Here is a 26,266-nt window from a genome sequence, read left to right on the forward strand (position 1 = left end):
GTCCTCCCTCAGGGTCCTCAACTTGAAACTCTGGAGGAGCTGGGCTTCTTCCCTCTGCTCACCCGAGGCCACGCCCCCTTTCCCAGGTCCCCAGTTTCTCTGAGACCTGGATGTCAGGAAATGCAGCATGTGCTCATCCACCCTCTGTGTTCCCTGAGCCTTGATGTGAGGGTCCCGCCTCGGGTCAACACTAGGGGCATCCCTGGATCTGCCAGGGCTCAAGACGAGGTCCCTGAGGGATGATAAAAGGTAACCCCACTGATCCCTGCCCCTGCTGCCAGCCCTGGGCCACCCTGGTGGTGGGATGAGCACTTGGCAGCCTGTTCGGACTTCCGCATCTGCATCTCAGAGACATTAGGCAACTGTTAGAAGGGGCAGGGCCTCAGACGGGAAGAGGGGGAGATCTTAGTTCTTTTGAGGGTCAAGGTGAAGACACTAAGGGAAGACTGAAGAGGACGCTGGACCCCAGAGCAGAGTGGGGTCTGGGAGGACATAGGGCAGATGAACCATGCTGCATTTCCTGACATCCGGGTGTCAGAGAGACTGGGGACCTGACATAACGGATGGGGCACGAGTGGGGAGAGGAGAGAATCGAAAGCCCTTACACAGAGACAAGTTGAGGTCCCTGAGGGATGACTGAAGGGACCCCAAGTGAAGACTCTAGGGACCCCAAGGTAAGACTGATGGAACCCCACAGATCTCAGCCCCTGTTATCGGCCCTGGGAGCCCTTGGGGCGAGAAGAGCACACGAGGTCTGTCCTCTCTTCCTGAGTTCCGGGTCTGTGAGTGTGGGGACCAGGTGCGAGGAGCAGGGACCTCTTCCCACCTTTCCTAGTGGGGAGACGACAGAGCCTAGGTCCTACCGGAAGTCAAGGTGAACACCCTGAGTGAGGACTGAGGGTAGTCAGATCTCAGACCAGAGGGAACCTTGGTAGTCCCCAGGCAGGACAACTTCATGCCGCAGTGCCTGACATCCCTGTCAGAGAGACGGGCGAAAGCAGCAGAGCCTCCCGATTGCAGACAGGACACTTGCAGATCTTGCCTGGAGTACAGGCTCCATGCGAGGAGGGACCGAGACAGTTAAGACCCCAACAGGGAGGGACTTGGCCCTTGCAGGAGGGTCTTGGAGGGCCCAGAGCAGGGTGGTGAGCAGGGTGAGCAGCTTCTTGACACCTGGCCTAGGGACCTCGTGAGGTGAGGTTTTTCGGGTGGAGTGCGGATGTCTTCGGGTTAGCAGAGGCTGGACACACCAGTCCCGATGGAGGACTAAGCAGACCCCTCCCTCTGTGGTCAGTGCTGGGAGGCCGGGCAGGACGTGAGGAGGAGTTGAGGACCGAGCATCTCCCCAGCCTAGGACCCGTGGGATTCCCTGGGCAGGTGCGGCCTCTCGTGGGGCCCCTCAGCACTTTTTGTTCAGGCTAGGGTCTTGTTCTGAGTTTCCTTGCAGGTCCCCAGAGGGTAGGGATCAGGTTGTACCAGGGGAAAGGTGAGCACTGCAAGGGAGCCCTGAGGGGACCTCCCGCCACACAAAACTGAGGGGACCTCACAGAGTCCACCCCTCGTACTGTCACAGAAGGCTGAGGGCTGTGCCACAGGATACCCCCGAGCTGCGTCCTCCCATTCTCTCACAGGAGCTGCAGGAACCAGGAGGCGAAAGCAGAGGTCTGAGGCCCATGTCCTGAGGTCAGAGAGCAGAGGTGGTCCAGGCAGTACCCGGAGTCAAGGTGAGGAGGGTGCCCTGAGTGTACACCAGGGGCTCCCCATCCCAGAACAGAGGGGACCCCACATGGGCCTAGTCCCACCACCTTGTCAGCCTCGGAAGTCTTGGACTGTGCTGACTGCACCCTGGGGAGACACCTCACTTCCTTCTTCAGGTAGCCAGGGGACTGGATGCCCCGGAGGCTTGCGCCTGTGAAGTCTGAGAACACCTTTCAAGAGGAGATGCATAAGTGGCCTGTGGCCGCCCAGGGTGTGGTTTTCAGCTGAGGCTGTTCACATCCCCTCTCTCCACCATCCAGGCCTGTGGTCCCCATATGTCCCCATCTGCCCCCCGCCCCCCTCCGCCGCCTCCCTCCTGCCTCAGGCTGTGGTTTGATCCCAGGCATCGCGCTCATGGTCGACATGAGTGAGCTGAGCAAGCTCGAGGAAGAACTTAGGACCCAGGCCCAGGGCCCATTGGAGGCGCAGCTCTCGGGGCCTGAGGCAGGGGAGACTGCAATTGCCCCCCACCCCAGTCTCTGGCCTTGCCCCCGGTAGCTCTGAATGAGATGCTGGCTAACCTGATTAAGTTCCTGCTGCTCATGCATCCGGCCAAGGAGCTGACCTCCCAGGTGGAAATGCTAAAGAAGGTCCTCAGGGATGACCAGGAGCACTTTCCGGTGGTCTTCGGCCAAGCCTCATAGTGCCTGCAGCTGGTCTGTGGTGTGGAGGTGAAGGAGGTGGAACCCAGGGAGCACATCTACATCATGGTCCCCACCGTGGGCCTCACCTATGATATGATGCTGAACAGTGGGCAGGGCCTGCCCAAGGCCGGCCTCCCGGTACTGGTCCTCAGCCTAATCATGTGGAATGGAGACCGTGCCCCCGAGGAGAAGGTCAGGGGAGCACTCAGCAGGATGGGGGGGCTGTCGAGAGTGAGCACTGCAACTTTGGGGAGCCCAGGGAGCTGCTTACCCACATGTGGGTACAGGAGGGGTACCTGGCATACCGGCAAGTGCCTGAAAGCCACCCTGCCCGCTCTGAGCTCCTGTGGGGTCCCCAGGCCTATGCGGAGACCAGCAAGTGGGACGTCGTGGCATTTCTGCTCAGGGTCAAACAAAGGGCTTTGAGGGCCTTCCCACCCCTGTCTACGTAGCCTGCAAGGGAGGAGGATGAGGCGGGCTGAGCCAGAGCAGCATCCAGGTGATCCTTCCCTCTGTGATTGAAGAGGGAGAGGTCAGCCTTCTCAGACGTGCTGGCCCAGGCCAGTTGGGGAAACGGGTGTATAGCATCTTTGGATTCCTGTTCTCTATGATGACATGGAGATTCATCTGCTTTCCTTAGAGAACTTTCAAAATTTGATTTTTTCTTTTTTTTTTTTTTTTGTTCCATGATTGTTTTCATAGAAGGCTAAATAAACTTCAGTGTCTTAACTTAGTGAATGATGTTGATCACAGTGTGTTTGAACTTACCCAGTTGGAGAACAAGAGCTTCGCTGTTTTGTAAAAGAGATTGGAGACTCTTCCATTGTGTTTTGTGGTCCCGAACAGGATGCAATGGAATTGGAATTAGAACTGTTTTGGAAAAGTGAGCTTACTTGGCAGTAATATTGATGGGGGAAGAATTAGATGATAAAAGTAATTGTAGTGAATTCATGGTTCTGTCCTTCTTGTGTGTCATTTTCAAAAACTAAATAATCTCTGTTTATTTGGATTTGCCTGGGTCATTTTAGGAAGTAGCAGAATGAATTGAGCCCCCTGCTCACTGGCTCGTGTATTCCGAAGACCTTTTAGGAGCCTCTGCTCTGTGAAATGCTGTGTTAGCAGTGGGGACACTAGGAGAAGCAGGACACCCCCACACCTAGAGCGACGGTCTAGGAGCTGCAGTCACATGAGGAAGGTGGAAAGACATCCCATAGTCGCAATGAACAGTGCAACACAGGGCGGGGTGGTGGGGTTACAGGAGGAGTGTTGGAGTGTCAGTGCCTGAGCCAGGGTGGTTTGGGGCTTGGGAAAGCTGGGTTCTTTCTGTGGGAGGTGACTGTGTTGAGGCTGGGTGGTGGCAGCCCTCAGACTTGCAGACAGTGTGTCTTGGGGGTGACGGGAAATTCTGAAGTGGATCGTTGCTGTGAGGTGTCCTTTTGCATCTTGGATAAAGCCCAGAGAGATCTCTTTCTTGGGCAGGAAGGGAGGGGCCCTGGCTCTCGTCACATTGCTCTTGATCACAGGGGCAAATGAGGTGTTTTCACACCCCACGCTGCTGCTACTGTTGCTAAGTCGCTTCAGTCGTGTCTGACTCTGTGCGACCCCATAGACAGCAGCCCACCAGGCTCCCCCGTCCCTGGGATTCTCCAGGCAAGAACACTGGAGTGGGTTGCCATTTCCTTCTCCAGTGCGTGAAAGTGAAAAGTGAAAGTGAAGTCGCTCAGTCATGTCCGACTCCTAGAGACCCCACGGACTGCAGCCTACCAGGCTCCTCCGTCCATGGGATTTTCCAGGCAAGAGTACTGGAGTGGGGTGCCATTGCCTTCTCTGACTGAACACCTGACATCTCTCCAATCCCACACTGCCTACCGGATGCTCAACAAAGAGCAGCAGGTAGAACTCATAATGACAAAATCTCCTGTTTTGGGGAAGACAGTCTGAGCAGGTCACATGGGTCTTGAAATTCTCAACCATTTCCAAGTGTCCACTGACTATGTGGCAGGTGCCATGTATGTAGCCAGAATCACATCTTCTGTTCCTGTTGTTCTCTGGCACTCAGCAGGGAGAGCTGCCCCTTCAGCCCCCTGCACCCGCCCGCACACCAGACTGCAGTGACCTCACCACCTCCTGAGGCCCGGAACTCGCTCCTGTCATTTGATGCCAGGCACAGCCTTAACCTGTTGAGTCTCTGCTGCCTCCACACTTCTGAACCTGCCTGAAGCCAGGGACGCTGGTGGATGTTGCATCTTTTTTTTTTTTTTTTTTAATATAACAGCAAAAGAGACACAGATGTATGGATGTTGCATCTCTTCTGGCTAGTACTTATTTCTTTTGTCATCTGGATCTCAGACTCTGAGTCTCAGATAAATAAAAAAAGCAGTCAAAATCGCTGCTCTGTGCGTTTTCCTCTTAGAGGTTATGTTATTCAACCGGGGTGTATGTGTGTGTTTGAGGGGTGCGGAGCAGTGTCTTTCCCAGCTGGGAATCAAAGTTCCCAGGATCCAGTCACCCAGCAGGATTTCTCCACTTAGCAGCTTCTCTTCACTCATTTCATCCCTCTGATATCTAGAGCATGGGCACAAGTGGCCAAAATAAAGTCCAGATGACCAAATAAATGGTCATTTCAATATACTTGGTAATCTGCTTTCCCAGGACAGAGAGTAGAGGACCAGCCCAGGGAATACTGGGCCATACTTCAAAGCAACATTTGCTCTTCTCCAGGATTCTGAGCAGATGGTGGGGCAGTGGTAGAAAACACCTCCTTTGCCCCTGTGGTCAACAGCAATGCAACAACAGTCAGGACCCCTTCCTTCCTGCCCGAGAAAGAGATCTCTCTGTGTTTTATCCAAGATGCAAAAGGATACCTCACAGCAATGATCTGTTTCAGACTTTCCCGTCACCCCCAAGACACACTGTCTGCACGTCTGAAGGATGCCACCACGCAGCCTCATCACAATCACCTCCCACAGAAGGAACCCAGCTTCCCAAAGCCCCAGAACGCCCTGGCTCAGACACTGACGTTGCAGCGTTCCTCTAGGAGCCCGAGCGCCCCGCCCTGGGTTGCCTGGTTTAGTGTGACTAGGGGACTTATCTCCACCTTCCTCGTGTGACTACGGCTCCTAGATCATCGCTCAAGGTGTGGGGGGTGTCCGGCTTCTCCTAGTGTCCCCACTGCTAACCCAGCCTTTCATGGAGCAGCGGCTCCATAAAGGTCTTTGGAATACACGAGCCAGTGAGCAGGGGGCTCAATTCATGATCCGCTGACTCCTTAAATAACCCAGGCAAATCCAAATGAACAAGACATTATTTAGTTTTTGAAAATGACACACAAGAACCATGAATTCACTACCATTACTTTTATCATCTCTTCCATCATCAATATTACTGCCAAGTAAGCTCACTTTTCCAAAACAGTTCTAATTCCAATTCCATCGCATCCTGTTCAGGACCACAAAATACAATGGAAGAGTCTCCAATCTCTTTTACAAAACAGCAAAACTCTTGCTCACAATCTGGGTAAGCGCAAATGCACTGTCATCAGCATCATTCACGAAGCTGAGACACTGAAGTTTATTTAGCATTCTATGAAAACAATCAGAGTTTGAACATTTTCTAAGGAGAACTGGTGAATCTCCATGTCATCATACAGAAAACAAATGCAATGAAGCTATACACTGGTTCCCCAAACTGCCCCAGGCCCTCACTTCTGAGAAGGCTGACCGCTCCCTCTTCAATCTCAGAGCGAAGGCTCACCTGGATGCTGCTCTGGCTCAGTCCGCCTCATCCTACTCCCCTGCAGCCTCTGCAGACCGCAGTGGGAAGGCCCTCAAAGCCCTTTGTTTGACCCTGAGCAGAAATGCCATGATTTCCCTCTTGCTGGTCTCCGCATAAGCCCGGGGACCCCACAGGAACTCATAGCGAGCAGGGTGGCTGTAAGGCACCTGCCGGTACTCCAGGTACCCCTCCTGCACCCACACGTGGGTCAGAAGCGTCCTGGGCTCCCCAAAGATGCAGTGCACACTCCCAGCATACACACCCAATCTGCTGAGCGCTCCCCAGACCTTCTGCTCAGGGGCACGGTCTCCATTCCGCATGATCAGGTTGAGGACCAGCACCAGGAGGCCGGCCTTGGGGAGGCTCTGCCCACTGCTCAGCATTGCGTTGCAGCTGAGGCCCAGGATGGAGACCATGATGTAGATGTGCTCCCTGGGGTCCACCTCCTTCACTTCCACGCCAAAGACCAGCTGCAGGCACTGCGAGGCTTGGCTGAAGACCACCGGGAAGTACTCCTGGTTATCCCTGAGGACCTTATTCAGCATTTCCGCCTGGGAGGTCGGCTCCTTGGCTCGATACTTGAGGAGCAGGAACTTCATTAGGCTAGCTATCATCTCATTCAGCGCTTCCTGGGGCAAGGACTCCCCAGTGCCTAAGGAGGACACTGTGGGGGAGGAGGCCGAGGCAGATGCAGCCACCCCTGCCTCAGCCCCCAAGAGCTGCGCATTCACCGGGCCCTGGGCCTCGCCAGGGTCCTGAAAACCTTCCTCGGGCTTGCTCAGCTCACTCATCTCGACCACGAGCGTGATGCCTGGGATCAAACCACAGACAGGAGTCAGCCAGGGTGACAGATGGGGACCACGGGCCAGGCTGGGGGAGAGAGGGGCTGTGAATGGCCTCAGCTGAGCACCACACCCTGGGCGGACTGACACAGGCAACTTACAGGTCTCCGCTTGAGGGGTGCTCTCAGACCTCACAGGGGCAAGCCTCCGGGGCAGCCAGTCCCCTGGCTACCGGAAGGAGGAAGTGAGGTGGCTCCGCAGGGTACAGTCAGCACAGTCCAAGACTTCCGAGGCTGACAAGGTGGGGGATTAGGCCCTTGGGTGGTCCCTTCTGTTCTGGGGTGGGGAGCCCCCGGTGCACACTCAGGGTACCCTCCTCACCTTGACTCCGGGTACTGCCTGCACCTTCTCTGCCCTCTGACCTCAGGGCACGAGCCTCAGTCCTCTGCCTTCCCCTCCTGGTTCCTGCAGCTCCTGTGAGAAAAAGGGAGGGGGCAGCTCGGGGGTATCCTGTGGCACAGCCCTCAGCCTTCTGTGACAGTACGCGGGGTGGACTCTGTGAGGTCCCCCCAGTTGTGTGGTGGGAGGTCCCCTCAGGGCTCCCTTGTAGTGCTCACCTTGCCCCTGGCACCACCTGGTCCCTCCCCTCTGGGGGCCTGCATGGAAATTCGGAACAAGATCCCAGCCTCAACAGAAAGCGCTGAGGGGCTCCACATGCTGCCGAACCTGCCCAGGGCTTCCTGTGGGTCCTAGGCTGGGGACATGCTCGGTCCTCAGCTCCTCCTCACGTCCTGCCTGGCCTCCCAGCACTGACCACAGGGGCGGGGGTCTGCTTAGTCCTCCCTCGGGTTTGCGGAGTTCAGCCTCTGCCGACCTGAAGCCTCTGCCCTCCGCCCAAACAAACCTCACCTCCCGGGGTCCCTAAGCCAGAAGTCAAGAAACTGCTCACCCCACTCCAGGGCCTCCAAGAGTCCCCACAAGGGCTAGGATCCCTGCCTCCCTGTTGGGGTCTTTCCGCTTCAGTCCATCCTCGCATGCAGCCTGGCCCTCAGGCAGGACCGGAGATTGTCCCGTCCGCCATTTTGAGACCCCCGCCGCTTTCACAAGATCCCCAGTCTCTCTCAGACCAGCATGTAAGAAAGGCAGACACACAGAATGTGCTCCCAGGGCCGACTACAGGGGCGGGGATCTGTGGGGTTCCGTCGCTCCTCATGCAGGGTCCCCTCAGTCCTCCCTCAGGCACCTCACCTGCCTCCGGCCGGGACCTGGGATTCTCGCCTCTCCCCAGCTGAAGCCCCGCCCCTTATACCACCCCCAGGCTCTCCAAGACCCGGATGTCAGGAAGTCAGACCATGCCTGCTGCGCTCCTCCGACCCCCACAGTTGCCCTGGACTGACGGCAGAGATGAGCTTCTCTGAGGTACCCTCTGATTGGGGTTCAGGGTCCTCTAGTTCCTCCTCAGGGTCCTCAACCTGACACCCCACCGGACCTGGGAATCCGACCACCTAAGGCCCCGCCCCATATGCAAGGTCCCCAGTCTGAGATCCCGACCGACCGACCTCAGGAAGTCAGCCCCCCTACCAGGTCTCCAGTCTGAGATCCGGATATGAGGAAGTGAAACCGCGCACGCTGGGCTCATCCTACCCCAGGGCCACCAAGGGCCAACAGCAGCTACAGGCTTCCCTGAGGTCTCCTCTGATTGGGGTCCAGAGTCCGCTCAGTCCTCCCTCAGGGTCCTCAACTTGAAACTCTGGAGGAGCTGGGCTTCTTCCCTCTGCTCACCCGAGGCCACGCCCCCTTTCCCAGGTCCCCAGTTTCTCTGAGACCTGGATGTCAGGAAATGCAGCATGTGCTCATCCACCCTCTGTGTTCCCTGAGCCTTGATGTGAGGGTCCCGCCTCGGGTCAACACTAGGGGCATCCCTGGATCTGCCAGGGCTCAAGACGAGGTCCCTGAGGGATGATAAAAGGTAACCCCACTGATCCCTGCCCCTGCTGCCAGCCCTGGGCCACCCTGGTGGTGGGATGAGCACTTGGCAGCCGGTTCGGACTTCCGCATCTGCATCTCAGAGACATTGGGAAACTGTTAGAAGGGGCAGGGCCTCAGACGGGAAGAGGGGGAGATCTTAGTTCTTTTGAGGGTCAAGGTGAAGACACTAAGGGAAGACTGAAGAGGACGCTGGACCCCAGAGCAGAGTGGGGTCTGGGAGGACATAGGGCAGATGAACCATGCTGCATTTCCTGACATCCGGGTGTCAGAGAGACTGGGGACCTGACATAACGGATGGGGCACGAGTGGGGAGAGGAGAGAATCGAAAGCCCTTACACAGAGACAAGTTGAGGTCCCTGAGGGATGACTGAAGGGACCCCAAGTGAAGACTCTAGGGACCCCAAGGTAAGACTGATGGAACCCCACAGATCTCAGCCCCTGTTATCGGCCCTGGGAGCCCTTGGGGCGAGAAGAGCACACTAGGTCTGTCCTCTCTTCCTGAGTTCCGGGTCTGTGAGTGTGGGGACCAGGTGCGAGGAGCAGGGACCTCTTCCCACCTTTCCTAGTGGGGAGACGACAGAGCCTAGGTCCTACCGGAAGTCAAGGTGAACACCCTGAGTGAGGACTGAGGGTAGTCAGATCTCAGACCAGAGGGAACCTTGGTAGTCCCCAGGCAGGACAACTTCATGCCGCAGTGCCTGACATCCCTGTCAGAGAGACGGGCGAAAGCAGCAGAGCCTCCCGATTGCAGACAGGACACTTGCAGATCTTGCCTGGAGTACAGGCTCCATGCGAGGAGGGACCGAGACAGTTAAGACCCCAACAGGGAGGGACTTGGCCCTTGCAGGAGGGTCTTGGAGGGCCCAGAGCAGGGTGGTGAGCAGGGTGAGCAGCTTCTTGACATCTGGCCTAGGGACCTCGTGAGGTGAGGTTTTTCGGGTGGAGTGCGGATGTCTTCGGGTTAGCAGAGGCTGGACACACCAGTCCCGATGGAGGACTAAGCAGACCCCTGCCTCTGTGGTCAGTGCTGGGAGGCCGGGCAGGACGTGAGGAGGAGTTGAGGACCGAGCATCTCCCCAGCCTAGGACCCGTGGGATTCCCTGGGCAGGTGCGGCCTCTCGTGGGGCCCCTCAGCACTTTTTGTTCAGGCTAGGGTCTTGTTCTGAGTTTCCTTGCAGGTCCCCAGAGGGTAGGGATCAGGTTGTACCAGGGGAAAGGTGAGCACTGCAAGGGAGCCCTGAGGGGACCTCCCGCCACACAAAACTGAGGGGACCTCACAGAGTCCACCCCTCGTACTGTCACAGAAGGCTGAGGGCTGTGCCACAGGATACCACCCGAGCTGCGTCCTCCCTTTCTCTCACAGGAGCTGCAGGAACCAGGAGGCGAAAGCAGAGGTCTGAGGCCCATGTCCTGAGGTCAGAGAGCAGAGGTGGTCCAGGCAGTACCCGGAGTCAAGGTGAGGAGGGTGCCCTGAGTGTACACCAGGGGCTCCCCATCCCAGAACAGAGGGGACCCCACATGGGCCTAGTCCCACCACCTTGTCAGCCTCGGAAGTCTTGGACTGTGCTGACTGCACCCTGGGGAGACACCTCACTTCCTTCTTCAGGTAGCCAGGGGACTGGATGCCCCGGAGGCTTGCGCCTGTGAAGTCTGAGAACACCTTTCAAGAGGAGATGCATAAGTGGCCTGTGGCCGCCCAGGGTGTGGTTTTCAGCTGAGGCTGTTCACATCCCCTCTCTCCACCATCCAGGCCTGTGGTCCCCATATGTCCCCATCTGCCCCCCGCCCCCCTCCGCCGCCTCCCTCCTGCCTCAGGCTGTGGTTTGATCCCAGGCATCGCGCTCATGGTCGACATGAGTGAGCTGAGCAAGCTCGAGGAAGAACTTAGGACCCAGGCCCAGGGCCCATTGGAGGCGCAGCTCTCGGGGCCTGAGGCAGGGGAGACTGCAATTGCCCCCCACCCCAGTCTCTGGCCTTGCCCCCGGTAGCTCTGAATGAGATGCTGGCTAACCTGATTAAGTTCCTGCTGCTCATGCATCCGGCCAAGGAGCTGACCTCCCAGGTGGAAATGCTAAAGAAGGTCCTCAGGGATGACCAGGAGCACTTTCCGGTGGTCTTCGGCCAAGCCTCATAGTGCCTGCAGCTGGTCTGTGGTGTGGAGGTGAAGGAGGTGGAACCCAGGGAGCACATCTACATCATGGTCCCCACCGTGGGCCTCACCTATGATATGATGCTGAACAGTGGGCAGGGCCTGCCCAAGGCCGGCCTCCCGGTACTGGTCCTCAGCCTAATCATGTGGAATGGAGACCGTGCCCCCGAGGAGAAGGTCAGGGGAGCACTCAGCAGGATGGGGGGGCTGTCGAGAGTGAGCACTGCAACTTTGGGGAGCCCAGGGAGCTGCTTACCCACATGTGGGTACAGGAGGGGTACCTGGCATACCGGCAAGTGCCTGAAAGCCACCCTGCCCGCTCTGAGCTCCTGTGGGGTCCCCAGGCCTATGCGGAGACCAGCAAGTGGGACGTCGTGGCATTTCTGCTCAGGGTCAAACAAAGGGCTTTGAGGGCCTTCCCACCCCTGTCTACGTAGCCTGCAAGGGAGGAGGATGAGGCGGGCTGAGCCAGAGCAGCATCCAGGTGATCCTTCCCTCTGTGATTGAAGAGGGAGAGGTCAGCCTTCTCAGACGTGCTGGCCCAGGCCAGTTGGGGAAACGGGTGTATAGCATCTTTGGATTCCTGTTCTCTATGATGACATGGAGATTCATCTGCTTTCCTTAGAGAACTTTCAAAATTTGATTTTTTCTTTTTTTTTTTTTTTTGTTCCATGATTGTTTTCATAGAAGGCTAAATAAACTTCAGTGTCTTAACTTAGTGAATGATGTTGATCACAGTGTGTTTGAACTTACCCAGTTGGAGAACAAGAGCTTCGCTGTTTTGTAAAAGAGATTGGAGACTCTTCCATTGTGTTTTGTGGTCCCGAACAGGATGCAATGGAATTGGAATTAGAACTGTTTTGGAAAAGTGAGCTTACTTGGCAGTAATATTGATGGGGGAAGAATTAGATGATAAAAGTAATTGTAGTGAATTCATGGTTCTGTCCTTCTTGTGTGTCATTTTCAAAAACTAAATAATCTCTGTTTATTTGGATTTGCCTGGGTCATTTTAGGAAGTAGCAGAATGAATTGAGCCCCCTGCTCACTGGCTCGTGTATTCCGAAGACCTTTTAGGAGCCTCTGCTCTGTGAAATGCTGTGTTAGCAGTGGGGACACTAGGAGAAGCAGGACACCCCCACACCTAGAGCGACGGTCTAGGAGCTGCAGTCACATGAGGAAGGTGGAAAGACATCCCGTAGTCGCAATGAACAGTGCAACACAGGGCGGGGTGGTGGGGTTACAGGAGGAGTGTTGGAGTGTCAGTGCCTGAGCCAGGGTGGTTTGGGGCTTGGGAAAGCTGGGTTCTTTCTGTGGGAGGTGACTGTGTTGAGGCTGGGTGGTGGCAGCCCTCAGACTTGCAGACAGTGTGTCTTGGGGGTGACGGGAAATTCTGAAGTGGATCGTTGCTGTGAGGTGTCCTTTTGCATCTTGGATAAAGCCCAGAGAGATGTCTTTCTTGGGCAGGAAGGGAGGGGCCCTGGCTCTCGTCACATTGCTCTTGATCACAGGGGCAAAGGAGGTGTTTTCACACCCCACGCTGCTGCTACTGCTGCTACTGCTGCTAAGTCGCTTCAGTCGTGTCTGACTCTGTGCGACCCCATAGACAGCAGCCCACCAGGCTCCCCCGTCCCTGGGATTCTCCAGGCAAGAACACTGGAGTGGGTTGCCATTTCCTTCTCCAGTGCATGAAAGTGAAAAGTGAAAGTGAAGTCGCTCAGTCATGTCCGACTCCTAGAGACCCCACGGACTGCAGCCTACCAGGCCCCTCCGTCCATGGGATTTTCCAGGCAAGAGTACTGGAGTGGGGTGCCATTGCCTTCTCTGACTGAACACCTGACATCTCTCCAATCCCACACTGCCTACCGGATGCTCAACAAAGAGCAGCAGTTAGAACTCATAATGACAAAATCTCCTGTTTTGGGGAAGACAGTCTGAGCAGGTCACATGGGTCTTGAAATTCTCAACCATTTCCAAGTGTCCACTGACTATGTGGCAGGTGCCATGTATGTAGCCAGAATCACATCTTCTGTTCCTGTTGTTCTCTGGCACTCAGCAGGGAGAGCTGCCCCTTCAGCCCCCTGCACCCGCCCGCACACCAGACTGCAGTGACCTCACCACCTCCTGTGGCCCGGAACCCGCTCCTGTCATTTGATGCCAGGCACAGCCTTAACCTGTTGAGTCTCTGCTGCCTCCACACTTCTGAACCTGCCTGAAGCCAGGGACGCTGGTGGATGTTGCATCTTTTTCTTTTTTTTTTTAATATAACAGCAAAAGAGACACAGATGTATGGATGTTGCATCTCTTCTGGCTAGTACTTATTTCTTTTGTCATTTGGATCTCAGACTCTGAGTCTCAGATAAATAAAAAAAGCAGTCAAAATCGCTGCTCTGTGCGTTTTCCTCTTAGAGGTTATGTTATTCAACCGGGGTGTATGTGTGTGTTTGAGGGGTGCGGAGCAGTGTCTTTCCCAGCTGGGAATCAAAGGTCCCAGGATCCAGTCACCCAGCAGGATTTCTCCACTTAGCAGCTTCTCTTCACTCATTTCATCCCTCTGATATCTAGAGCATGGGCACAAGTGGCCAAAATAAAGTCCAGATGACCAAATAAATGGTCATTTCAATATACTTGGTAATCTGCTTTCCCAGGACAGAGAGTAGAGGGCCAGCCCAGGGAATACTGGGCCATACTTCAAAGCAACATTTGCTCTTCTCCAGGATTCTGAGCAGATGGTGGGGCAGTGGTAGAAAACACCTCCTTTGCCCCTGTGGTCAACAGCAATGCAACAACAGTCAGGACCCCTTCCTTCCTGCCCGAGAAAGAGATCTCTCTGTGTTTTATCCAAGATGCAAAAGGATACCTCACAGCAATGATCTGTTTCAGACTTTCCCGTCACCCCCAAGACACACTGTCTGCACGTCTGAAGGATGCCACCACGCAGCCTCATCACAATCACCTCCCACAGAAGGAACCCAGCTTCCCAAAGCCCCAGAACGCCCTGGCTCAGACACTGACATTGCAGCGTTCCTCTAGGAGCCCGAGCGCCCCGCCGTGGGTTGCCTGGTTTAGTGTGACTAGGGGACTTACCTCCACCTTCTTCGTGTGACTATGGCTCCTAGATCATGGCTCAAGGTGTGGGGGTGTCCGGCTTCTCCTAGTGTCCCCACTGCTAACCCAGCCTTTCATGGAGCAGCGGCTCCATAAAGGTCTTTGGAATACACGAGCCAGTGAGCAGGGGGCTCAATTCATCATCCGCTGACTCCTTAAATAACCCAGGCAAATCCAAATGAACAAGACATTATTTAGTTTTTGAAAATGACACACAAGAAGGACAGAACCATGAATTCACTACCATTACTTTTATCATCTCTTCCATCATCAATATTACTGCCAAGTAAGCTCACTTTTCCAAAACAGTTCTCTAATTCCAATTCCATCGCATCCTGTTCAGGACCACAAAATACAATGGAAGAGTCTCCAATCTCTTTTACAAAACAGCAAAACTCTTGCTCACAATCTGGGTAAGCGCAAATGCACTGTCATCAGCATCATTCACGAAGCTGAGACACTGAAGTTTATTTAGCATTCTATGAAAACAATCAGAGTTTGAACATTTTCTAAGGAGAACTGGTGAATCTCCATGTCATCATACAGAAAACAAATGCAATGAAGCTATACACTGGTTCCCCAAACTGCCTCAGGCCCTCACTTCTGAGAAGGCTGACCGCTCCCTCTTCAATCTCAGAGCGAAGGCTCACCTGGATGCTGCTCTGGCTCAGTCCGCCTCATCGTCCTCCCTTGCAGCCTCTGCAGACTGCAGTGCGAAGGCCCTCAAAGCCCTTTGTTTGACCCTGAGCAGAAATGCCATGATTTCCCACTTGCTGGTCTCCGCATAAGCCCGGGGACCCCACAGGAACTCATAGCGAGCAGGGTGGCTGTAAGGCACCTGCCGGTACTCCAGGTACCCCTCCTGCACCCACACGTGGGTCAGAAGCGTCCTGGGCTCCCCAAAGATGCAGTGCACACTCCCAGCATACACACCCAATCTGCTGAGCGCTCCCCAGACCTTCTGCTCAGGGGCACGGTCTCCATTCCGCCTGATCAGGTTGAGGACCAGCACCAGGAGGCCGGCCTTGGGGAGGCTCTGCCCACTGCTCAGCACTGCGTTGCAGCTGAGGCCCAGGATGGAGACCATGATGTAGATGTGCTCCCTGGGGTCCACCTCCTTCACTTCCACGCCAAAGACCAGCTGCAGGCACTGCGAGGCTTGGCTGAAGACCACCGGGAAGTACTCCTGGTTATCCCTGAGGACCTTATTCAGCATTTCCGCCTGGGAGGTCGGCTCCTTGGCTCGATACTTGAGGAGCAGGAACTTCATTAGGCTAGCTATCATCTCATTCAGCGCTTCCTGGGGCAAGGACTCCCCAGTGCCTAAGGAGGACACTGTGGGGGAGGAGGCCGAGGCAGATGCAGCCACCCCTGCCTCAGCCCCCAAGAGCTGCGCATTCACCGGGCCCTGGGCCTCGCCAGGGTCCTGAAAACCTTCCTCGGGCTTGCTCAGCTCACTCATCTCGACCACGAGCGTGATGCCTGGGATCAAACCACAGACAGGAGTCAGCCAGGGTGACAGATGGGGACCACGGGCCAGGCTGGGGGAGAGAGGGGCTGTGAATGGCCTCAGCTGAGCACCACACCCTGGGCGGACTGACACAGGCAACTTACAGGTCTCCGCTTGAGGGGTGCTCTCAGACCTCACAGGGGCAAGCCTCCGGGGCAGCCAGTCCCCTGGCTACCGGAAGGAGGAAGTGAGGTGGCTCCGCAGGGTACAGTCAGCACAGTCCAAGACTTCCGAGGCTGACAAGGTGGGGGATTAGGCCCTTGGGTGGTCCCTTCTGTTCTGGGGTGGGGAGCCCCCGGTGCACACTCAGGGTACCCTCCTCACCTTGACTCCGGGTACTGCCTGCACCTTCTCTGCCCTCTGACCTCAGGGCACGAGCCTCAGTCCTCTGCCTTCCCCTCCTGGTTCCTGCAGCTCCTGTGAGAAAAAGGGAGGGGGCAGCTCGGGGGTATCCTGTGGCACAGCCCTCAGCCTTCTGTGACAGTACGCGGGGTGGACTCTGTGAGGTCCCCCCAGTTGTGTGGTGGGAGGTCCCCTCAGGGCTCCCCTGTAGTGCTCACCTTGCCCCTGGCACCACCTGGTCCCTCCCCTCTGGGGGCCTGCATGGAAATTCAGAACAAGATCCCAGCCTCAACAGAAAGCGCTGAGGGGCTCCACATGCTGCCGAACCTGCCCAGGGCTTCCTGTGGGTCCTAGGCTGGGGACATGCTCGGTCCTCAGCTCCTCCTCACGTCCTGCCTGGCCTCCCAGCACTGACCACAGGGGCGGGGGTCTGCTTAGTCCTCCCTTGGGTCTGGGGAGTTCAGCCTCTGCCCACCTGAAGCCTCTGCCCTCCGCCCAAATAAACCTCACCTCCCGGGGTCCCTAAGCCAGAAGTCAAGAAACTGCTCACCCCACTCCAGGGCCTCCAAGAGTCCCCACAAGGGCTAGGAGCCCTGCCTCCCTGTTGGGGTCTTTCCGCTTCAGTCCATCCTCGCATGCAGCCTGGCCCCTCAGGCAGGACCGGAGATTGTCCCGTCCGCCATTTTGAGACCCCCGCCGCTTTCACAAGATCCCCAGTCTCTCTCAGACCAGCATGTAAGAAAGGCAGACACACAGAATGTGCTCCCAGGGCCGACTACAGGGGCGGGGATCTGTGGGGTTCCGTCGCTCCTCATGCAGGGTCCCCTCAGTCCTCCCTCAGGCACCTCACCTGCCTCCGGCCGGGACCTGGGATTCTCGCCTCTCCCCAGCTGAAGCCCCGCCCCTTATACCACCCCCAGGCTCTCCAAGACCCGGATGTCAGGAAGTCAGACCATGCCTGCTGCGCTCCTCCGACCCCCACAGTTGCCCTGGACTGACGGCAGAGATGAGCTTCTCTGAGGTACCCTCTGATTGGGGTTCAGGGTCCTCTAGTTCCTCCTCAGGGTCCTCAACCTGACACCCCACCGGACCTGGGAATCGGACCACCTAAGGCCCCGCCCCATATGCAAGGTCCCCAGTCTGAGATCCCGACCGACCGACCTCAGGAAGTCAGCCCCCCTACCAGGTCTCCAGTCTGAGATCCGGATACGAGGAAGTGAAACCGCGCACGCTGGGCTCATCCTACCCCAGGGCCACCAAGGACCAACAGCAGCTACAGGCTTCCCTGAGGTCTCCTCTGATTGGGGTCCAGAGTCCGCTCAGTCCTCCCTCAGGGTCCTCAACTTGAAACTCTGGAGGAGCTGGGCTTCTTCCCTCTGCTCCCCCGAGGCCACGCCCCCTTTCCCAGGTCCCCAGTTTCTCTGAGACCTGGATGTCAGGAAATGCAGCATGTGCTCATCCACCCTCTGTGTTCCCTGAGCCTTGATGTGAGGGTCCCGCCTCGGGTCAACACTAGGGGCATCCCTGGATCTGCCAGGGCTCAAGATGAGGTCCCTGAGGGATGATAAAAGGTAACCCCACTGATCCCTGCCCCTGCTGCCAGCCCTGGGCCACCCTGGTGGTGGGATGAGCACTTGGCAGCCTGTTCGGACTTCCGCATCTGCATCTCAGAGACATTAGGCAACTGTTAGAAGGGGCAGGGCCTCAGACGGGAAGAGGGGGAGATCTTAGTTCTTTTGAGGGTCAAGGTGAAGACACTAAGGGAAGACTGAAGAGGACGCTGGACCCCAGAGCAGAGTGGGGTCTGGGAGGACATAGGGCAGATGAACCATGCTGCATTTCCTGACATCCGGGTGTCAGAGAGACTGGGGACCTGACATAACGGATGGGGCACGAGTGGGGAGAGGAGAGAATCGAAAGCCCTTACACAGAGACAAGTTGAGGTCCCTGAGGGATGACTGAAGGGACCCCAAGTGAAGACTCTAGGGACCCCAAGGTAAGACTGATGGAACCCCACAGATCTCAGCCCCTGTTATCGGCCCTGGGAGCCCTTGGGGCGAGAAGAGCACACTAGGTCTGTCCTCTCTTCCTGAGTTCCGGGTCTGTGAGTGTGGGGACCAGGTGCGAGGAGCAGGGACCTCTTCCCACCTTTCCTAGTGGGGAGACGACAGAGCCTAGGTCCTACCGGAAGTCAAGGTGAACACCCTGAGTGAGGACTGAGGGTAGTCAGATCTCAGACCAGAGGGAACCTTGGTAGTCCCCAGGCAGGACAACTTCATGCCGCATTGCCTGACATCCCTGTCAGAGAGACGGGCGAAAGCAGCAGAGCCTCCCGATTGCAGACAGGACACTTGCAGCTCTTGCCTGGAGTAGAGGCTCCATGCGAGGAGGGACCGAGACAGTTAAGACCCCAACAGGGAGGGACTTGGCCCTTGCAGGAGGGTCTTGGAGGGCCCAGAGCAGGGTGGTGAGCAGGGTGAGCAGCTTCTTGACATCTGGCCTAGGGACCTCGTGAGGTGAGGTTTTTCGGGTGGAGTGCGGATGTCTTCGGGTTAGCAGAGGCTGGACACACCAATCCCGATGGAGGACTAAGCAGACCCCTGCCTCTGTGGTCAGTGCTGGGAGGCCGGGCAGGACGTGAGGAGGAGTTGAGGACCGAGCATCTCCCCAGCCTAGGACCCGTGGGATTCCCTGGGCAGGTGCGGCCTCTTGTGGGGCCCCTCAGCACTTTTTGTTCAGGCTAGGGTCTTGTTCTGAGTTTCCTTGCAGGTCCCCAGAGGGTAGGGATCAGGTTGTACCAGGGGAAAGGTGAGCACTGCAAGGGAGCCCTGAGGGGACCTCCCGCCACACAAAACTGAGGGGACCTCACAGAGTCCACCCCTCGTACTGTCACAGAAGGCTGAGGGCTGTGCCACAGGATACCCCCGAGCTGCGTCCTCCCTTTCTCTCACAGGATCTGCAGGAACCAGGAGGCGAAAGCAGAGGTCTGAGGCCCATGTCCTGAGGTCAGAGAGCAGAGGTGGTCCAGGCAGTACCCGGAGTCAAGGTGAGGAGGGTGCCCTGAGTGTACACCAGGGGCTCCCCATCCCAGAACAGAGGGGACCCCACATGGGCCTAGTCCCACCACCTTGTCAGCCTCGGAAGTCTTGGACTGTGCTGACTGCACCCTGGGGAGACACCTCACTTCCTTCTTCAGGTAGCCAGGGGACTGGATGCCCCGGAGGCTTGCGCCTGTGAAGTCTGAGAACACCTTTCAAGAGGAGATGCATAAGTGGCCTGTGGCCGCCCAGGGTGTGGTTTTCAGCTGAGGCTGTTCACATCCCCTCTCTCCACCATCCAGGCCTGTGGTCCCCATATGTCCCCATCTGCCCCCCGCCCCCCTCCGCCGCCTCCCTCCTGCCTCAGGCTGTGGTTTGATCCCAGGCATCGCGCTCATGGTCGACATGAGTGAGCTGAGCAAGCTCGAGGAAGAACTTAGGACCCAGGCCCAGGGCCCATTGGAGGCGCAGCTCTCGGGGCCTGAGGCAGGGGAGACTGCAATTGCCCCCCACCCCAGTCTCTGGCCTTGCCCCCGGTAGCTCTGAATGAGATGCTGGCTAACCTGATTAAGTTCCTGCTGCTCATGCATCCGGCCAAGGAGCTGACCTCCCAGGTGGAAATGCTAAAGAAGGTCCTCAGGGATAACCAGGAGCACTTTCCGGTGGTCTTCAGCCAAGCCTCACAGTGCCTGCAGCTGGTCTGTGGTGTGGAGGTGAAGGAGGCGGAACCCAGGGAGCACATCTACATCATGGTCCCCACCGTGGGCCTCACCTATGATATGATGCTGAACAGTGGGCAGGGCCTGCCCAAGGCCGGCCTCCCGGTACTGGTCCTCAGCCTAATCATGTGGAATGGAGACCGTGCCCCCGAGGAGAAGGTCAGGGGAGCACTCAGCAGGATGGGGGGCTGTCGAGAGTGAGCACTGCAACTTTGGGGAGCCCAGGGAGCTGCTTACCCACATGTGGGTACAGGAGGGGTACCTGGCATACCGGCAAATGCCTGAAAGCCACCCTGCCCGCTCTGAGTTCCTGTGGGGTCCCCAGGCCTATGCGGAGACCAGCAAGTGGGACGTCGTGGCATTTCTGCTCAGGGTCAAACAAAGGGCTTTGAGGGCCTTGCCACCCCTGTCTACGTAGCCTGCAAGGGAGGAGGATGAGGCGGGCTGAGCCAGAGCAGCATCCAGGTGATCCTTCCCTCTGTGATTGAAGAGGGAGAGGTCAGCCTTCTCAGACGTGCTGGCCCAGGCCAGTTGGGGAAACTGGTGTATAGCATCTTTGGATTCCTGTTCTCTGTGATGACATGGAGATTCATCTGTTTTCCATACAGAACTTTCAAAATTTGATTTTTTCTTTTTTCTTTTTTTTGTTCCATGATTGTTTTCATAGAAGGCTAAATAAACTTCAGTGTCTTAACTTAGTGAATGATGTTGATCACAGTGTGTTTGAACTTACCCAGTTGGAGAACAAGAGCTTCGCTGTTTTGTAAAAGAGATTGGAGACTCTTCCATTGTGTTTTGTGGTCCCGAACAGGATGCAATGGAATTGGAATTAGAACTGTTTTGGAAAAGTGAGCTTACTTGGCAGTAATATTGATGGGGGAAGAATTAGATGATAAAAGTAATTGTAGTGAATTCATGGTTCTGTCCTTCTTGTGTGTCATTTTCAAAAACTAAATAATCTCTGTTTATTTGGATTTGCCTGGGTCATTTTAGGAAGTAGCAGAATGAATTGAGCCCCCTGCTCACTGGCTCGTGTATTCCGAAGACCTTTTAGGAGCCTCTGCTCTGTGAAATGCTGTGTTAGCAGTGGGGACACTAGGAGAAGCAGGACACCCCCACACCTAGAGCGACGGTCTAGGAGCTGCAGTCACATGAGGAAGGTGGAAAGACATCCCGTAGTCGCAATGAACAGTGCAACACAGGGCGGGGTGGTGGGGTTACAGGAGGAGTGTTGGAGTGTCAGTGCCTGAGCCAGGGTGGTTTGGGGCTTGGGAAAGCTGGGTTCTTTCTGTGGGAGGTGACTGTGTTGAGGCTGGGTGGTGGCAGCCCTCAGACTTGCAGACAGTGTGTCTTGGGGGTGACGGGAAATTCTGAAGTGGATCGTTGCTGTGAGGTGTCCTTTTGCATCTTGGATAAAGCCCAGAGAGATGTCTTTCTTGGGCAGGAAGGGAGGGGCCCTGGCTCTCGTCACATTGCTCTTGATCACAGGGGCAAAGGAGGTGTTTTCACACCCCACGCTGCTGCTACTGCTGCTACTGCTGCTAAGTCGCTTCAGTCGTGTCTGACTCTGTGCGACCCCATAGACAGCAGCCCACCAGGCTCCCCCGTCCCTGGGATTCTCCAGGCAAGAACACTGGAGTGGGTTGCCATTTCCTTCTCCAGTGCATGAAAGTGAAAAGTGAAAGTGAAGTCGCTCAGTCATGTCCGACTCCTAGAGACCCCACGGACTGCAGCCTACCAGGCCCCTCCGTCCATGGGATTTTCCAGGCAAGAGTACTGGAGTGGGGTGCCATTGCCTTCTCTGACTGAACACCTGACATCTCTCCAATCCCACACTGCCTACCGGATGCTCAACAAAGAGCAGCAGTTAGAACTCATAATGACAAAATCTCCTGTTTTGGGGAAGACAGTCTGAGCAGGTCACATGGGTCTTGAAATTCTCAACCATTTCCAAGTGTCCACTGACTATGTGGCAGGTGCCATGTATGTAGCCAGAATCACATCTTCTGTTCCTGTTGTTCTCTGGCACTCAGCAGGGAGAGCTGCCCCTTCAGCCCCCTGCACCCGCCCGCACACCAGACTGCAGTGACCTCACCACCTCCTGTGGCCCGGAACCCGCTCCTGTCATTTGATGCCAGGCACAGCCTTAACCTGTTGAGTCTCTGCTGCCTCCACACTTCTGAACCTGCCTGAAGCCAGGGACGCTGGTGGATGTTGCATCTTTTTCTTTTTTTTTTTAATATAACAGCAAAAGAGACACAGATGTATGGATGTTGCATCTCTTCTGGCTAGTACTTATTTCTTTTGTCATTTGGATCTCAGACTCTGAGTCTCAGATAAATAAAAAAAGCAGTCAAAATCGCTGCTCTGTGCGTTTTCCTCTTAGAGGTTATGTTATTCAACCGGGGTGTATGTGTGTGTTTGAGGGGTGCGGAGCAGTGTCTTTCCCAGCTGGGAATCAAAGGTCCCAGGATCCAGTCACCCAGCAGGATTTCTCCACTTAGCAGCTTCTCTTCACTCATTTCATCCCTCTGATATCTAGAGCATGGGCACAAGTGGCCAAAATAAAGTCCAGATGACCAAATAAATGGTCATTTCAATATACTTGGTAATCTGCTTTCCCAGGACAGAGAGTAGAGGGCCAGCCCAGGGAATACTGGGCCATACTTCAAAGCAACATTTGCTCTTCTCCAGGATTCTGAGCAGATGGTGGGGCAGTGGTAGAAAACACCTCCTTTGCCCCTGTGGTCAACAGCAATGCAACAACAGTCAGGACCCCTTCCTTCCTGCCCGAGAAAGAGATCTCTCTGTGTTTTATCCAAGATGCAAAAGGATACCTCACAGCAATGATCTGTTTCAGACTTTCCCGTCACCCCCAAGACACACTGTCTGCACGTCTGAAGGATGCCACCACGCAGCCTCATCACAATCACCTCCCACAGAAGGAACCCAGCTTCCCAAAGCCCCAGAACGCCCTGGCTCAGACACTGACATTGCAGCGTTCCTCTAGGAGCCCGAGCGCCCCGCCGTGGGTTGCCTGGTTTAGTGTGACTAGGGGACTTACCTCCACCTTCTTCGTGTGACTATGGCTCCTAGATCATGGCTCAAGGTGTGGGGGTGTCCGGCTTCTCCTAGTGTCCCCACTGCTAACCCAGCCTTTCATGGAGCAGCGGCTCCATAAAGGTCTTTGGAATACACGAGCCAGTGAGCAGGGGGCTCAATTCATCATCCGCTGACTCCTTAAATAACCCAGGCAAATCCAAATGAACAAGACATTATTTAGTTTTTGAAAATGACACACAAGAAGGACAGAACCATGAATTCACTACCATTACTTTTATCATCTCTTCCATCATCAATATTACTGCCAAGTAAGCTCACTTTTCCAAAACAGTTCTCTAATTCCAATTCCATCGCATCCTGTTCAGGACCACAAAATACAATGGAAGAGTCTCCAATCTCTTTTACAAAACAGCAAAACTCTTGCTCACAATCTGGGTAAGCGCAAATGCACTGTCATCAGCATCATTCACGAAGCTGAGACACTGAAGTTTATTTAGCATTCTATGAAAACAATCAGAGTTTGAACATTTTCTAAGGAGAACTGGTGAATCTCCATGTCATCATACAGAAAACAAATGCAATGAAGCTATACACTGGTTCCCCAAACTGCCTCAGGCCCTCACTTCTGAGAAGGCTGACCGCTCCCTCTTCAATCTCAGAGCGAAGGCTCACCTGGATGCTGCTCTGGCTCAGTCCGCCTCATCGTCCTCCCTTGCAGCCTCTGCAGACTGCAGTGCGAAGGCCCTCAAAGCCCTTTGTTTGACCCTGAGCAGAAATGCCATGATTTCCCACTTGCTGGTCTCCGCATAAGCCCGGGGACCCCACAGGAACTCATAGCGAGCAGGGTGGCTGTAAGGCACCTGCCGGTACTCCAGGTACCCCTCCTGCACCCACACGTGGGTCAGAAGCGTCCTGGGCTCCCCAAAGATGCAGTGCACACTCCCAGCATACACACCCAATCTGCTGAGCGCTCCCCAGACCTTCTGCTCAGGGGCACGGTCTCCATTCCGCCTGATCAGGTTGAGGACCAGCACCAGGAGGCCGGCCTTGGGGAGGCTCTGCCCACTGCTCAGCACTGCGTTGCAGCTGAGGCCCAGGATGGAGACCATGATGTAGATGTGCTCCCTGGGGTCCACCTCCTTCACTTCCACGCCAAAGACCAGCTGCAGGCACTGCGAGGCTTGGCTGAAGACCACCGGGAAGTACTCCTGGTTATCCCTGAGGACCTTATTCAGCATTTCCGCCTGGGAGGTCGGCTCCTTGGCTCGATACTTGAGGAGCAGGAACTTCATTAGGCTAGCTATCATCTCATTCAGCGCTTCCTGGGGCAAGGACTCCCCAGTGCCTAAGGAGGACACGGTGGGGGAGGAGGCCGAGGCAGATGCAGCCACCCCTGCCTCAGCCCCCAAGAGCTGCGCATTCACCGGGCCCTGGGCCTCGCCAGGGTCCTGAAAACCTTCCTCGGGCTTGCTCAGCTCACTCATCTCGACCACGAGCGTGATGCCTGGGATCAAACCACAGACAGGAGTCAGCCAGGGTGACAGATGGGGACCACGGGCCAGGCTGGGGGAGAGAGGGGCTGTGAATGGCCTCAGCTGAGCACCACACCCTGGGCGGACTGACACAGGCAACTTACAGGTCTCCGCTTGAGGGGTGCTCTCAGACCTCACAGGGGCAAGCCTCCGGGGCAGCCAGTCCCCTGGCTACCGGAAGGAGGAAGTGAGGTGGCTCCGCAGGGTACAGTCAGCACAGTCCAAGACTTCCGAGGCTGACAAGGTGGGGGATTAGGCCCTTGGGTGGTCCCTTCTGTTCTGGGGTGGGGAGCCCCCGGTGCACACTCAGGGTACCCTCCTCACCTTGACTCCGGGTACTGCCTGCACCTTCTCTGCCCTCTGACCTCAGGGCACGAGCCTCAGTCCTCTGCCTTCCCCTCCTGGTTCCTGCAGCTCCTGTGAGAAAAAGGGAGGGGGCAGCTCGGGGGTATCCTGTGGCACAGCCCTCAGCCTTCTGTGACAGTACGCGGGGTGGACTCTGTGAGGTCCCCCCAGTTGTGTGGTGGGAGGTCCCCTCAGGGCTCCCCTGTAGTGCTCACCTTGCCCCTGGCACCACCTGGTCCCTCCCCTCTGGGGGCCTGCATGGAAATTCAGAACAAGATCCCAGCCTCAACAGAAAGCGCTGAGGGGCTCCACATGCTGCCGAACCTGCCCAGGGCTTCCTGTGGGTCCTAGGCTGGGGACATGCTCGGTCCTCAGCTCCTCCTCACGTCCTGCCTGGCCTCCCAGCACTGACCACAGGGGCGGGGGTCTGCTTAGTCCTCCCTTGGGTCTGGGGAGTTCAGCCTCTGCCCACCTGAAGCCTCTGCCCTCCGCCCAAATAAACCTCACCTCCCGGGGTCCCTAAGCCAGAAGTCAAGAAACTGCTCACCCCACTCCAGGGCCTCCAAGAGTCCCCACAAGGGCTAGGAGCCCTGCCTCCCTGTTGGGGTCTTTCCGCTTCAGTCCATCCTCGCATGCAGCCTGGCCCCTCAGGCAGGACCGGAGATTGTCCCGTCCGCCATTTTGAGACCCCCGCCGCTTTCACAAGATCCCCAGTCTCTCTCAGACCAGCATGTAAGAAAGGCAGACACACAGAATGTGCTCCCAGGGCCGACTACAGGGGCGGGGATCTGTGGGGTTCCGTCGCTCCTCATGCAGGGTCCCCTCAGTCCTCCCTCAGGCACCTCACCTGCCTCCGGCCGGGACCTGGGATTCTCGCCTCTCCCCAGCTGAAGCCCCGCCCCTTATACCACCCCCAGGCTCTCCAAGACCCGGATGTCAGGAAGTCAGACCATGCCTGCTGCGCTCCTCCGACCCCCACAGTTGCCCTGGACTGACGGCAGAGATGAGCTTCTCTGAGGTACCCTCTGATTGGGGTTCAGGGTCCTCTAGTTCCTCCTCAGGGTCCTCAACCTGACACCCCACCGGACCTGGGAATCGGACCACCTAAGGCCCCGCCCCATATGCAAGGTCCCCAGTCTGAGATCCCGACCGACCGACCTCAGGAAGTCAGCCCCCCTACCAGGTCTCCAGTCTGAGATCCGGATACGAGGAAGTGAAACCGCGCACGCTGGGCTCATCCTACCCCAGGGCCACCAAGGACCAACAGCAGCTACAGGCTTCCCTGAGGTCTCCTCTGATTGGGGTCCAGAGTCCGCTCAGTCCTCCCTCAGGGTCCTCAACTTGAAACTCTGGAGGAGCTGGGCTTCTTCCCTCTGCTCCCCCGAGGCCACGCCCCCTTTCCCAGGTCCCCAGTTTCTCTGAGACCTGGATGTCAGGAAATGCAGCATGTGCTCATCCACCCTCTGTGTTCCCTGAGCCTTGATGTGAGGGTCCCGCCTCGGGTCAACACTAGGGG

The 26,266-nt window shown here is 56.4% G+C and overlaps 2 protein-coding genes across 2 annotated transcripts; both read right to left on the reverse strand.

The window, feature by feature from the left end:
- Window positions 1-14,868: 14,868 nt before the first annotated feature.
- On the reverse strand, window positions 14,869-15,663 carry LOC138071723 (melanoma-associated antigen 10-like). Its single transcript, XM_068963175.1, has one exon. The coding sequence runs from the start codon at window positions 15,661-15,663 to the stop codon at window positions 14,869-14,871; it is 795 nt and encodes a 264-aa protein (XP_068819276.1).
- Window positions 15,664-23,562: 7,899 nt separating this feature from the next.
- On the reverse strand, window positions 23,563-24,357 carry LOC138071724 (melanoma-associated antigen 10-like). The gene has a single exon (XM_068963176.1). The coding sequence runs from the start codon at window positions 24,355-24,357 to the stop codon at window positions 23,563-23,565; it is 795 nt and encodes a 264-aa protein (XP_068819277.1).
- Window positions 24,358-26,266: the final 1,909 nt, after the last annotated feature.

This window comes from Capricornis sumatraensis, chromosome X, assembly GCF_032405125.1.
Source record: "Capricornis sumatraensis isolate serow.1 chromosome X, serow.2, whole genome shotgun sequence".
NCBI lineage: Eukaryota > Metazoa > Chordata > Mammalia > Artiodactyla > Bovidae > Capricornis > Capricornis sumatraensis.

What these genes read in the sequence shown, in the direction of transcription:
- LOC138071723 (XM_068963175.1), bottom strand. Translation starts at nt 15,663, where the DNA reads ATGAGTGAGCTGAGCAAGCCCGAGGAAGGTTTTCAGGACCCTGGCGAG.
- LOC138071724 (XM_068963176.1), bottom strand. Translation starts at nt 24,357, where the DNA reads ATGAGTGAGCTGAGCAAGCCCGAGGAAGGTTTTCAGGACCCTGGCGAG.